The sequence below is a fragment of the Nyctibius grandis genome, chromosome 13, assembly GCF_013368605.1.
Source record: "Nyctibius grandis isolate bNycGra1 chromosome 13, bNycGra1.pri, whole genome shotgun sequence".
Taxonomy (NCBI): Eukaryota; Metazoa; Chordata; class Aves; order Nyctibiiformes; family Nyctibiidae; genus Nyctibius; species Nyctibius grandis.
Genome location: NC_090670.1, coordinates 8,853,441 through 8,867,240, shown reverse-complemented (window position 1 = coordinate 8,867,240; position 13,800 = coordinate 8,853,441). Strand labels below are relative to the sequence as shown.

The 13,800-nt window shown below is 39.2% G+C and overlaps 1 protein-coding gene across 8 annotated transcripts in view; it reads left to right on the top strand.

Annotated features, from left to right (window-relative positions):
- The window catches only part of DOCK11 (dedicator of cytokinesis 11), an 88,418-nt gene extending 77,705 nt beyond the window's left edge, over window positions 1-10,713 (top strand). For 7 of the 8 annotated variants that reach the window (XM_068412018.1, XM_068412024.1, XM_068412022.1 and 4 more), the window contains 5 exons: window positions 830-1,040; window positions 1,382-1,572; window positions 2,229-2,329; window positions 3,835-3,973; window positions 6,515-8,099. In XM_068412018.1, coding sequence (XP_068268119.1) covers window positions 830-1,040; window positions 1,382-1,572; window positions 2,229-2,329; window positions 3,835-3,973; window positions 6,515-6,637 — 765 coding nt within the window. In that variant the 3' untranslated portion in view covers window positions 6,638-8,099. Of the gene's footprint in view, window positions 1-829; window positions 1,041-1,381; window positions 1,573-2,228; window positions 2,330-3,834; window positions 3,974-6,514; window positions 8,100-9,866 lie in introns of those variants that run through there. The other variant, XR_011049162.1, reaches the window with a different exon arrangement.
- The last annotated feature ends 3,087 nt before the right edge of the window (window positions 10,714-13,800 follow it).

Genomic DNA, 13,800 nt, shown 5'->3' with positions numbered 1-13,800 from the left:
TAGGAATGGAGGAGTGAGCCCTGTCTTCTGCCTTCTTACAAGCACCTTGCTTCCAACTGCCCCTCGCATCCTCATGCTCCTCTGTGGATGTGTTACAGAGCTTGACAAGTTTTGGTGCTGCTCTGGCTCCCAGGTGGAAATAAATGAATTGGGAATTATGAATGGGAAATTGCAATCCACATCTCACTGAGCCCTGTTATTGGGGGGCGTTAGGAGTCAGCACAGAGGAGCAGATGATTGGAAGCAGAGTTACTTGTCGTAGCTTTGACATGCAAGTCCAAAAGAAAACTCTTTGTGGCGTTGCAGCCATAGCTCCTTCCTTTTCCTATGGAATGTCCATTTATGCACCCTGCAAGGGCTGTTCACACCCTTCGGTTGCAGCCATGGAGATGTCTGGGTTGCTAAAGACAATGCTGGCAAGCCCAAAGCTTGCTTTGTGCAAGCTTGCAGATTTGCATGCCACAGCACAGGACTGTATGAGTGCTAGCTAGCTCATGGCCTGGAAGCGATATGGTCATATTAGAAGGATGAAGTAGCTCAGGCAATGTGCTGCATTGATGGATAAGGTGACATGGCTGCCTGTTCCAGATGCAGCTTGTTTGGCACCAGACAAGGTGCCAACACCTCATTGTCTTGTGTGTCTGCTAGTGGATGGTCTAGACATCACAGCTGAGATCAAAGGGAGTGTTTTGTGCGTCATTCACCTGCATGCAATGGGGCTGGGTCAGCAGAGAATCAGTTTAAATCACAGCCCAGTAGATAAACTAGCCAATTATAAGTTAAGTTATTAGCCTTTATTATTCTAGTGACTGACCCACTTATTTCACAGGTCAACATTAAAGACCTTGATCCTAAGTATGCCCATATCCAAGTGACTTACGTGAAGCCCTATTTTGAAGACAAAGAAATCTCTGAAAGAAAGACTGAATTTGAAAGAAATCATAACATCAACAGATTCGTATTTGAAACTCCTTACACTTTATCTGGAAAAAAGCATGGCAGTGTGGAAGAACAGTGTAAAAAAAGGACCATTCTAACTAGTAAGTACAAGCATCTGAACATGAGACAGTATGTATCAGCAACTATTTTTAGTCTATTTTAGCACATGAAAATATCCCAAAAGAGTAAGATATTCTCTCAGCTGCTTAATTAGAACTGCGATACAATGTTCTGGTTGGGAGGGGGAATTTACCTTATATTTCTGTGTGCAAATTTTTACAAATTAATAAGTCGTGCTGGTAAGTTATAGCTTTGTTTGGGATTTCACACACACTGAGTAAAACCCTGAGGGCAAGGATCTGCCTGTATGTGTTCTATGAAAGGTACTCCTCTTTGCTGCATGACTTTTCAATCTATCAACTTCCTTTGCTCTTTCTGCTAGCTTTGAACTCCTTTCCATACGTAAAGAAGAGAATTCCAGTCAATTACGAACATCAGGTTAATTTAAAACCAATTGACGTTGCTACCGATGAAATAAAAGACAAGACAGCAGAGCTGCAAAAACTCTGCTCTGCTGGTGACGTTGACATGATCCAGCTGCAGCTCAAATTGCAAGGCTGTGTTTCTGTGCAGGTAAGGCTTGGTGTCCGTTCAAAATTACATTTATATACACATCTCAGAGTGAGTCATCATCTTTTCACAACGCCAACACGTTTATTTTCCAGAAATCATTAACTACCTCGTTTGCAGCCATCAACCTGCCAGCACAGCTTGCTCTGCCACATACACTGGTACATTAGCGGGTGCCTCATGGTCAATAGTATTTTGTCCAGTGACGTTTACAGTGTCAAGTCCAAACGTAATTGCACATTAGCTGGTCGTGGGTGAATGATGAAATATACTTAATGAAGATTGGACTGTAAATATCAGGCACAAATAACTTTTTTGTGAGCCTGACTTCTCAAGCTGGATGAGTGACCTTAAGACTCAGACCATACTGCTTTTCCAAATGGAAGTAAGACGGACGTATGAGGAAACAGATTGCATCTCTCTTTTTTTTTTTTACTTCCATTTGTCTTTTGGTCTTTTAAAAACCTAGATAGAAAAACTAATACTCAAGTGTTGAAACTTCAGGTGCCTCCGGTGACCTTAGTAATGCAGAGTTGATGGCATTTGAATAATATGCTAATGGTTTTTGTAAAAAAAAAAATTGTTATTCCCTTCATGACTGCCTTTAGAAACTCAACAGAAGTTCTAGCATAAATCATTTCTTACTTCTTTGGTTCTAGGTTAATGCTGGCCCCTTGGCCTATGCCAGAGCTTTCCTAAGTGACAGCCAGTCCAGCAAATATCCTACTAAGAAGGTGAATGAGTTAAAAGAAATGTTCAGGTAGGACTTCTAATGTAATGAAAACTAGCCAGCAGGCAGGAACATGGTATTTGCTTTTCTTATATTCTTGTCTGTCTTCAAAATCAGCAGATGCTGAATACTCAGATGTGCCTTATAAAGATCCAGGTCTCACAGGATTGTGGGTGCTCAGACATATGAAAAAAGCCAATGTAACTATGTATGTCAAGAGTTCCTAAACTCAGGGCTGTGGTCTCTATGGGGGGTGGTACCCAAATGCCTGCTTCAACAGTTTGTGTACGTATTTGAGGTTATAGTGTGAAGAAAGTATGTTTGAAAACCAGAGGTCTGACAGTCTTGTGTTGAGGAATCTTTCATATTGTGCATTGTTTCACAATCTTTCCAAATGGATTTTTTTAACACATAATGATGAACTTGGAATATTTTAAAGCAAATCCCTTTCCAGTTCATGGGGGAGCATCATTCTTGTTTCTGTTGCTCATTATTGAAGCTATATAACTTGCACAGGTGTTTTTCTAACTCCTGTCCCTTACAGCAGGTTTTATCTCCCACTTGAAAGTCTCCCCCAAGATATAATCAGGCAGCTCCTGCTTCATCTCAGGATGATGTGCCTTTGACACACTGTTTTCTGGACCTTTTGGGAGAAACACGTTGCCCACCAGCTCCTGCATTCATTTCTGGGTGCTGGTGACTCCCATTTTACCCATCGGTCACTGTATGGAAGGAGCAGCATTGGGGCCAATCCTATTTTCCTTCAGTGTATTGAGTAACCTAGCAAGCCATGGAACAAATAAGGGAACAATCCTTGCAAACCTGCCACGCATGGATGCAGAACAGAGGGAAGGGGGTTTTACTTTCCAGCCTTGCAGTGCAGCCAGAAGGACAAACACAATCTTTATTTCATGCAAAAAAAATCCCAGAAAATCCCAGTGTGCTTGTATTTTCGTTATAGTCTATGAAAAGGAGAAATATGTGTGTGAAATGTGTGTGTGAAATGAAGTGAAGAAAATGAGTAACAGTAACCAAGAAAACAACATTACAGCTCCCCATGATCTGAATTTCTTTCTGGAGCGTGTGTCTGCTGTTAGCAATTGACCTCAAGCTCACATGCCACATCATATAAATCCAGATCTGTCAAGCCCTGTATGACTGGTTTCCCACCCTGTGCCTGACCATGGCCTCCCTCTGTTTTGTGACCCTATGTGCAGCTGGTTGGGCTTATCTGGGATCTGCAAGCTGTGTGTGGTCCTACAGGTTGGGGTGAAGGTACAAGACCACTGTGTTGCACTGCGGGTGCACGTGTCCCATCTACTGAGGATCCAAGCTCAAAGGAGCTCCAGCAGAAAGCCCAATACCTGTATTGCGGTCTCTCCCCATGCCCTGATCCACTGTGCCAGGGATGCTCCTGGAATGTGACTTGTCCCAAACATTGGAAAAAAGGGGGGAAAAATGAGATTTGCCTATCTATTGCTTTGGTAGAAGACTGGGCTATTGTAATGCCCAAAGTTCATTCCTTTCCTCCCCAGGAAGTTTATACAAGCCTGTGGAATTGCTCTGGAGCTCAACGAGCGACTCATTAAGGAGGATCAAGTGGAGTACCACGAGGGGCTAAAATCCAACTTTCGGGATATGGTGAAAGAGCTTTCTGACATCATCCATGAACAGGCACGTACTGCATGTCAGGAGCCCACAGAGGTGGTTCTAGGCGCTTGAACTAGCTAATGCTGAAAACTAACTGAAAACTTGATCACTCTTCATGTTATTTAGTTCAATATAAACAGGCGAGTAACTGAACGTGAAAATTAAATGGTACATTTGGCAGATTCCTAAAACCGTTTTCTGTTGATTGAAAGTCTCAGCCTGGTGTTCGTGTACAGCATGCTTCAGGGTGGAGTCTTCGCTGACACATACCAATAGTTTCCTGGCTGCCATCATCATCAGAAGTCCTGTGCCATGTTTTGCCTCATGTTTTCTACATCGTAAGAATCCTGTGATAAGTCACAGGTTGAAATTCTCTGGCAAAATTTCCATTTCCTCAGTCATATCCAGCTTATGTTCCCTTTTTTTTTATTTTTTATTAAAGGATGTTTTCTTTTAACTTTGGCCTAATGCCAACTTGCTATTTATATGCACTGTTAAAATATTTGTACTAATTTATCTGACCTATGTTTTAATGTTTTCTTGGATCTTTCTAGGAAAATACATTTGAATAGTAGCATCAGAGAGGTGAGAGATTCAAAGAAAAATTGCACATCTACCTAGTGTCATGCTGTGAAATTACATGAAAACTGACTTTCTGAAGTAATCTCTGTACTTTTGCTCTTTAAAAAGTTCATTGTAGATTTATAGTATCGAGCACATCAGATGAACAGTACAGACTGCATTGTGATTCATAGTACTTGAAATTTAGAAGAATGTTTTCAAAAATCTCCCTATTACTCTACATACAGTCCATGTGTGACTTAATTAAAATTGCAAAATTTTAAGTCACTAAAAATATACAGGCAAATCCCACAATAAGTTGAGCAGTTTTCAAACTAATGCAAAAATGGGCAAGTGGCAAAATAATAGAACTGCACCAGGCTGCTATTTGTAAGTTAGGTTTATTTACAATAAAATAATGCTTATAGGAATCAGAGTCTTGTCATAGACGAGTACAATATCATGTCAGGGAAATGGTCTCATGATGGGGCTGAATTTTGTTCTAGGAGCATGAGGGAGGATCCATTTGAGAATAAGTGACTGCTGCTTCCCCCTTGCTTTTGTTAGATTTCGCTGCCACCATTTCCTTAGTGTGCAAACTACTAATTTTGCACATTCGGTACACTCATTTTTTCATGTACATTACCTACCATATATACTCCACTGCTGAATTTTGTTCAAAGAAGTTCGTTCATAGGAGTTACCACCTGCTTACCCTAAGCTGTTTGCAAGTAAACCTTTCCAAGGCATTTAATTTGCATGCAGCTGCTGGAACTTCTGTGGTTTCTGAATTCTGCAATAGTCAAATCAAAACCAAATCATTCAGGTCTGCACTGTCACAGTACAATGGCTAAGATTATCTTAAAACAAAGAAACATTGTTAAAGCACACTCCCTATTATCTTGATAGATTTACAAATCCACTGTCCTGTTGTCTTTGGTTAATAGGCAAAATATTACAGCAACTGAAATGTCAAAGTGAAGGGCTCACTGGGAAGGATATACTTTCAACTTTCTTCTTGTATTGGATCACAAGGCAGCTTAAAAGATCACGTTTATGAGCACTGTTCTTTATGGTTGTAGAACATTATGTAGATAACTCCTGACTTGAACTTTTGCATTGCCCTCATATGACCTAAGTATCATCTAATAAATTAAACTTAATGGAACATGTTTTCCTGTTCTGCAAAACTACTCAGTTAAACATAAAAACTATATTATGTTAATTTAGGGTTCTCATTGCAAATAACACATGCTTTTCTAAACATAGTGCCCCAAAACAACACAGGCAGTACACTTAGTCTGAGATGGCAGGGCAGATAGATGGATAACTCACTGGGTCAGCCTGTGACCTGTCTACAAATCTTTTAAGTTAGGGAAATGGAAACACAAAAAAAATGGTGAGCTGCAGCCGAACAGGTACAGGAAGCCTCGGAGAGTGGCAGAAAACTGGATGTCCAGAAACTGTTGGTGATGGCCAGTGATCTCAGTTTCACTAATGTAAATTCAGGCTAACTAACTTGTTGACTGGTGAACCAGAGGGTGAAAAACAAATATACGGTCAGCTCTAGAACAGCTCTGCCAGTGCAAGTAGATCCTGTGCTGTAAGACCATCCTTCAGGTTATAAAGGACAAAATCTTGCCATGTGGTGCAGGTTTAGTGAGTGTTTGCTGTATTTAGCTGCAGGTACTCCCCGTGCTTACAAAAAAAAAGACATTAGAATTCTGTTACTGCTAAGATATAATAAAGAACTGTTACCCAGGGAATTGTTTCTTCCCTATACTGGATAGTTGTAATTAAAACTATCTGGTAATACACAGAAGAGTGTATATCTGAATGCTACAGAAATTGCTAAATTACTCTTCTTTCTCATTTCTTTGTTATGCTGCCTTTGCGAAACAGCTCTGAAGACAAGGTTGGATATCTCTTTTGCATCCCTTTTTAAACAGCTTGGTTATTATAACGAACTGCTACTTTTACTGAATTTGTGACTCTTTTGTCTAGGTCTACCATGAAGATACAATGCATTCACCGTGGATGCACGACTCCTTACATGTCTTCTGTGCAATCAGTGGAACATCTGGTGATGGAAGTTATTGTTCACTCAGACCCACTGCTGAAATATAAACATATCAGTCATATTTTATACAGCTTTCTCAGGAATACTTGGAACTGTACAAAAGATGTTTAAAAAAATCCATGATGAGCAAATATTCAATTTTTTTTTTTTCCAAAAAAGTTGCCATGCTTTCAAACAGGGTGCTTGCTTATTTTGCTGAGCAACATTGAAAGTGCCTGGACATTGCACCACTGTGCTTGTTTTCTACTGTTTGGGTTTTTTTTAAGCTAAACATATAACAGGACATGGAAAGGCAGATCTAAGTATGTATTGAATTGCTGAACTATGAATTGAAATGGTACTATGTAAAGTTGTACAATGGAATATAATAAAATGTAAAACTACTTTGTAAATAGAAGGAGCATAGAGTATATAGAAATTAGCATTTTATCATATTTGCTGCTAAAAGCTTTGTTGGACAGGGACCATGAAGGCGAAATTGTAATGACTGGTAAGAGACATTCCTCTTCTAAAAAGTGACTTGGGGTCCAGATGCCCCTAATGCATTCACGCAATGAGAGTAAACTTGCCCTAGTCTGGAATAACTAAACCCTAATTCAGAAATTATCATTTCCATACGTCCTCTGAGCAGATAATTCTCAAGTAACCTCCATGAAAGCTGAGCTACTGTAGCTGATTTCAATTTTGGCTAACCTTTCACGGCTGCAGGAGGGTGGGTTGAGGAGGGACAACCTAAGAGGTTTGTCATTTCATATGAGTTTTCCTCTTTACCACTCATGGCCTCACACAAATATAAACTCTGAAGACACCTTAAAGTGAGTTGGGAATTATGCAGTGCTTTAACACCTTTCAGAAAAATTGTAATAATCTGTGAGATGTGCTTTAAAAAAAAAATAATGCAGCGCATCAAAATAACTCATACAGAACTGAGGGGTTTTTTTAGCATCATATGACATGTATGTTCCCTCCTGTTAAACAGATCTGTTTCTGAAAGCCCGTTATTTTTTGTCTGACAGGTGGTTGGAAAAAATGTATTTTCCAGAATTCTTTTATTCCTTCCTCCCCTCCCCAAAGCTTTATCATTATACATTATCTCAGTCTCTTTTTAATAAGACATTTTCAGATGCAGGAAGAAGAAAACTGATCAGTAATTCTTTTATCCAGCAACATTTTTAACATCCGTGTTTTTCAAAATCCCATCCATTGTAAATATGGTTCCAGTAGTTCATATGGGAAGAGTTGGGGGTTTTTTAAGGATATGTAACAAAATGCCATGATAAAAGGACTCTAGCTGGGTATTTAGCTTGGCTATAGTGTCTATAAAATGTTAAGCTCCTAATTTCTGTAACAAAAACTATCTTCAAATAGTAACTGGACCACACTTCAAAATGTTTATTATGCATGATTCTAAATATCTAAAATTAATTGTCCTCTAAGAAAATAATGTGATCCGTAAATTCACTCATTAGCTGTTGCAAGCAAAATACAGATGTGCCTATGTAACAACCAGACCGCATTTCTGTTTGTGTGTGCTTTTATGCCAGGCAGGCTCTAAATTTTGCGTGACCGAAAGAGGAAGACAGACTAGTATGTTTAAATATGGTTACTCCCTTATTGATTTTCATCTTTCAATAAACGGTATTTAAAGGCAGATAGTGAGAGTTTTCCAAATTACTTTACGAAAAGGTGATGAAGCTGTTTAATAGTGGATACATTATAAGATTTTTTTTGGACCTAGTTAAACTCTAAACATTAGTACTAAAGGCATATATTGAATAAAATGAGCAATGATGAGATGTGGACATCCAAAAGCTCTTGCACTATGGCTCTTTTAAATACTATAGCTAAACTAATAGTTTTCCTGGAATTGGAGTGAAATTCTTATTCATGTTTTTTGATGTCTTTAATGTTCTGAAATAACATTGTTGGGTGAATTTTCAATTGTTATTCCTTATTTTTGCTGGAATTCCAGTGAAATTCTTACTCATATCTTTGGATGTCTTTAATGGTCCGAGATGAATTTTTGTCTGAACTTCTCAATTTATTGTCGGTATTGGACTTGTCCTGTCATTTCAGTTTAATATACTGGAAAGCTATCATCGCAGTAATTTGGCCAAAAACAGTATTTAGTATCAGTCCAGTTAGAATATATAGTCAGCACAGTTCAGAATACACACTTATATGCAGTTTTGATGAATAACAAAAATTATCATGCCCTAAAGATTTGCCTTCTGTCCTGCAGGTAAATAATTCAACTGGATTTTTAACAGAAAAATCTTAAAGGAAAATTTGTCCTTTTTAGATGGGTTATAAAACACTGATAACAAACCAGCTTGGTTTTTCTTTACATTTTCACCAATCTAGAAATTATAGTGAACAGTCATTAGATATTTTACAGCTGTATCTGGACAACAGCACCAAGAAGGTGTTCACACTTTCTCTTCCTATCCTTTTCCTACGTAATTGTCCCAGTTTAAAGAAGTCCTCCAGGTTTTTTTCTTATTTCTGGTTCACGTAGCTTAATTGACAGATATATCTGGGGAGCATACTATATATGTGCCTGTTTTATGTAGCTGGTACTCACATTGGGTACTTCCTATTTGCTGCCTTTTTTGGAAGAATATAAATGTGTATTGTTCATTAACCCTTCTGGTTCTCTTACACTGCCTAAAGGACAGTGGGAGTTTTTTGGTCTGTAAAAATTAGTAGACATATTTCAAATTATAACCTGGCATGCACTCTTTCTATATATCAATACAGCTACACATACCTATTATATATATACCCCTCTATTTACTTTTGCTGCAAAACTGCTGTATAACACGTCAAGTCTTCAGAAGGGATGCACTGGTAATTTTGCAATCGCTCAATTGTTTGCATAAAAGGAGAAGAAGTAGGGTAAAGTATTTGTCAATGAGGATTAAAAGCACTTGGCTACTCTCAATATCAGGACTGTTTTGGATAATGGTATGTGTTAGAGCCAGGTTGTTTGCAAATACAACATACAAAGCAACACAGGGTCTGCCAGCTCTTTATGTACAACAGCAGGCTTATAGAGATTTATACACCCAGCTAGAGTGAGCAAAGTGTAAACATTTACTGTTGTCTTTGACTTACCGCTTTTCTCGCTGCAGAGAGATTAGAAAGTAGTATTTTAAGACAAATAACTTCAGAGTTACATTTCTTTCCCCAAAAAAATCTGGAATGCAGAATTTACTGCAGCCAAGGATATATTTCTACATACTACTTGATGTTCTAAATTTCTTCTGATTACAGAAATTTTCACGAGATAGGCCAAGAAGTGGAAAATCATGGATGTGAGAAGACCTATAACGTGTTTATTTTGTTCCAGAAGCCTTTTGAACATATGCCACATGGTATTTTAATATAGAATAAGACTTCACATAAACATAACACCTTTTGTCTCAAAGTAGATGAAATGTTTGATTTCCCTTCCTGTAGAGACAGAGTGCCATGGACTTCACAGCAGGCTTCAGAACAACCCTACAATCTGATGTAACACAGCCCAAAAGACTGGAGGAAAACATAAGCGGAAGTCATGGGCTCAAAAGTCTCATCCAAATTAAGCCACATCTTACTCAGTTTACCCACTTGAGGAGAGTAACATGTTCATTGGATGTTCACTGAGCTGAGTTCTTCTAATTAAACAAGGGGTTCTTACTGGTTTGAGGAATACTGTGTACTGCTCATTATTATGCAACCACAGACTGTAATACTTAACCTTTAAGTAATATGCTTGTGTCAAGCAATGATGAACCAATTATGATATACACATAATATTTCAGCTATTCTGGATGTAATTTACTCTCTTTTCATGTAAATTTAAACCTGGTACTACATATTCATTACAGAAGTGCTTTTATCGTGCATGTTGTATATAATAAGTGTGTTGTACAAGCCCTGCTCAACCTTCTGTGTGTGACGACAGAATGGTACATCCCGTTTGCCTCGGTTGTTAACTGATATACCTCTGACACCGAGTACTACCATCCTATATTGCTCTTTTTATTCTCTTTTTTTTTTTTTTTTGAAGAATCAAGAATTTTGACAAGAAGTCAGGGCAAAAATCACATTTCAGTCGATCCAGAAAAAAGAGAGTTTGTTCCAGGTCAAAATAAAAGACTACAAAAACAGGAAAAATGAGTGTTGCAATAGACATGTTTTGCTTGGGGGTTTTTCCCTTCACAGAACGGGATGAGTGACCTGAAGCTAACACCAGTGTAAGATTCATGGGACTAAAACCTAGTCAAATGAGCTATCGCAAATGCTGCCTCTGAAGAAGATTACTGTAATAAATCTTCAAATACGTAAGTACACCAAATGAAATTGTTAAGACTAAAGTATTCAGCAGCAAATAGAAGGTGTTGATTCAGAAATAACTGAAGGAGCACAAATGCCACACATCCAGCTCGGAGGATCCCAAAACCATGATTCGTCAGGAAACCCGAGACAGATATAGACGTGCATACAAAGTTATGAATAGCAATAAGGTGTGAATCACTAGTAAGGAAATGTCCCAGCAAATCACCCTACTTTCCTAAAGAATATTCCATAAGTTTGTGATCGGTTTTTGCTCTTGTTTTATAGTTTCAATTTTCAAACCCAGACTAATGCTCTTTGGCAATGTATTTATTGTCACTCTAACTAACTCAACTTAAATGGCTAGTATACTAATGTATGTGCCAAGCTTAGGCAGTTGTATTGGCTATTACATGATGTCATGGAAGTCAGGTATAAGTATTATTTACCTCACACCATCAGATAAAGGACAAACTGGTTTTTTCTACTGCTGTTTTCTACCGGGGAGGCATCCGGTACGGGGCTCCTGCAAACCTTGGCCAAACAGCTGTAGAACCAGGTTCATGCCCTGCCTCCCTTGATGGGTAACAAGAGGCAAAGGAGTTACTCCCTTGCCAAATAAAAAGATGAATTAAATAGACCTTGGTATTTAGGGAACCGTGAGCAGAAAAGTTGATGCATGGACCTGCAGTAGCAATTTATTGGAGAGGGATACAATTTTTGCACAAGCATACATGGTTCTATATCTACCGTAAAGTGCTCTTCAAAGTTTTTATTCTGCGTAATTTCTGATTTCCGATGATGCTTGGGCAGCAGGTTGGAGAGAACTTGTGGAGTTCATGGCCATGTTGAACACACCTGTCACAAAGCTCTAGACATCCCCCAAAGAACACTGAGGTCGAAAAGGGAGAGGCCCCGTGAGTCAGACTGGGGGGTTTCAGCTCACAATTTTGGATTTTTTGCCTCGGGTCCAGCTGTATTCTAATTGACTGAGCTGTTATTTGAACTGACCCCAGCCATCTTCTGAAGAGCCTGTAATTGTGTCAGTTGAGACCTAAAGCATTCACTGAAGCTGCTGCAAAATCAGAAACTATAAAGGAGGCATCTCACCATCAGTGTGAGGCAACAAAGGACTCTTCTGCTCCCAAAAGGGACAATTCCCCACAGCCCCATGCTGCTCTTTACTGCTGCCTCTTGTTGGACCTAGTAATCATGCAGCCAAACCATGCATCAGTGTCATTTGTTGATACGATTTAGAGAAAATGTACAGAAAAAAAATATTAGCTTTTTTTTAATGCATCAGCAAACTCACTGCACAGCCCCATGATCACTAGCTTTGGTTGCTGAAAACAGCAGGAACGCACGGCCAAGGGCAGATGACCAGCATGAACATAAATAAGTTTGCACTAAGCATGAAGCCATACCCCAAGTACTTAACAGATCATTTTAAAGATACCTCAGGTGTGTCTAGATGAGTTCCAGTCACTACAGCGCAGGCGTATTGTCTAAGAAGAACATGAGCGAGCATGAGATTTGCAACAGAAAGATTCAGGACAGGACTCCATGAGATTGAGAAACAGGAAGTCTTGGGTAGGTGGCAGAGATCAAAGGCTTTGGCAGGAGTTCTGATTGCTGTGCACCCAGATGGGAATGTAACAACAAGTCCTTGGGGAGGAAGGAGAGAGCCGGGGAAAAACATTTCATCTGGCTCTATCAACAGGCAAGCAGCCAAAAGTGTGCAAACCATTGGCTGTGTGCTTGGTACTGGCTCTCCCCAGAGAAAAGAGTGGACAGAAGAGAAAGAAGGAAGGAAAAAAAACATTAGCAAGGAAACTGAAAGCAAGAGGGAGGTCGCTGTATCTCGGATCATCTTTACTCTACATGGGTAGAGTATGCTAGCAGGCATAGTCCATGTTGGCTATAGGTCGCCACGCAGATGGAACACAGTCGCACAGCTTAAACTTTCCACCTCCTGGAACTTTAAACCACAGTTTTTATTTGATTATAATTGCAGGCCCTTGGATGCTTTCTAACAGCAACTAGGAAAGGTGCTAAAGTCTCTTCTTTTCCCAGGAGTATAAAAACAAGCAGGCAGAAAAGCAAAAAAAAACCCAACATTAACACAGGATATTCCCCACCCTATCATAAAAAGATCCGCTTCCCTTTTTCTAAAATGAATATCTAAAAAGCAGATGAACTCTTGCAAAACTCTTTGAAGAGCTGAGTAAATATTGAAACATTCTGTTGGTGTAGGAATAAGTAATTTTCACTAATGAATTTTGCTTTGCCTTGAAACTTACCCAAAGTTTCCTCTCTGCTGGAAAGTTGATGCATGGACCTGCATCACATCTCTGCTGGATCTGAACTATCTTTATAATACCTGTATTTGGGTGGCAACTAGGAGCAAGCTCGCTAGCTACCACAAAAATCTAGTTCAGAAGAAAAAAACTTATCCCAAATGTTTTCTTATCCTGAAATGTATCAAAATATCACCTGCATGATATTCCCGCTTTTGTGGAAATTTGGAAAAACTACTTGCCATGTCACACCAATAAAAGTGAGAGCAAAATTGCAAGTGATCATATCATGTCTGGAAGGGGCTGAAGCAGAGGGTGTTTGGGAAGGTTTGTAGGAAGAAGACTCTGGAGTAGTGGATCAGAAAAAGAACAATATGCATTTTTAGCACAGCTGAGAACTATAGAAATGGCCTGAATTTGCAGGAGGGATTTTGAAAAGAGGAGTTCTACCAGGGGGATTGAATGACCAGCTTTAACATCAAGAGAACTAGTAGGAGATGTGCTAACAAGGCTGATTTCCTGGTGAGAGGATAGGAATGTCTTGGGCGTGTTTCAATAGTAGTAGGAGCCGAGTATAGATCTGGCTGTAAAAG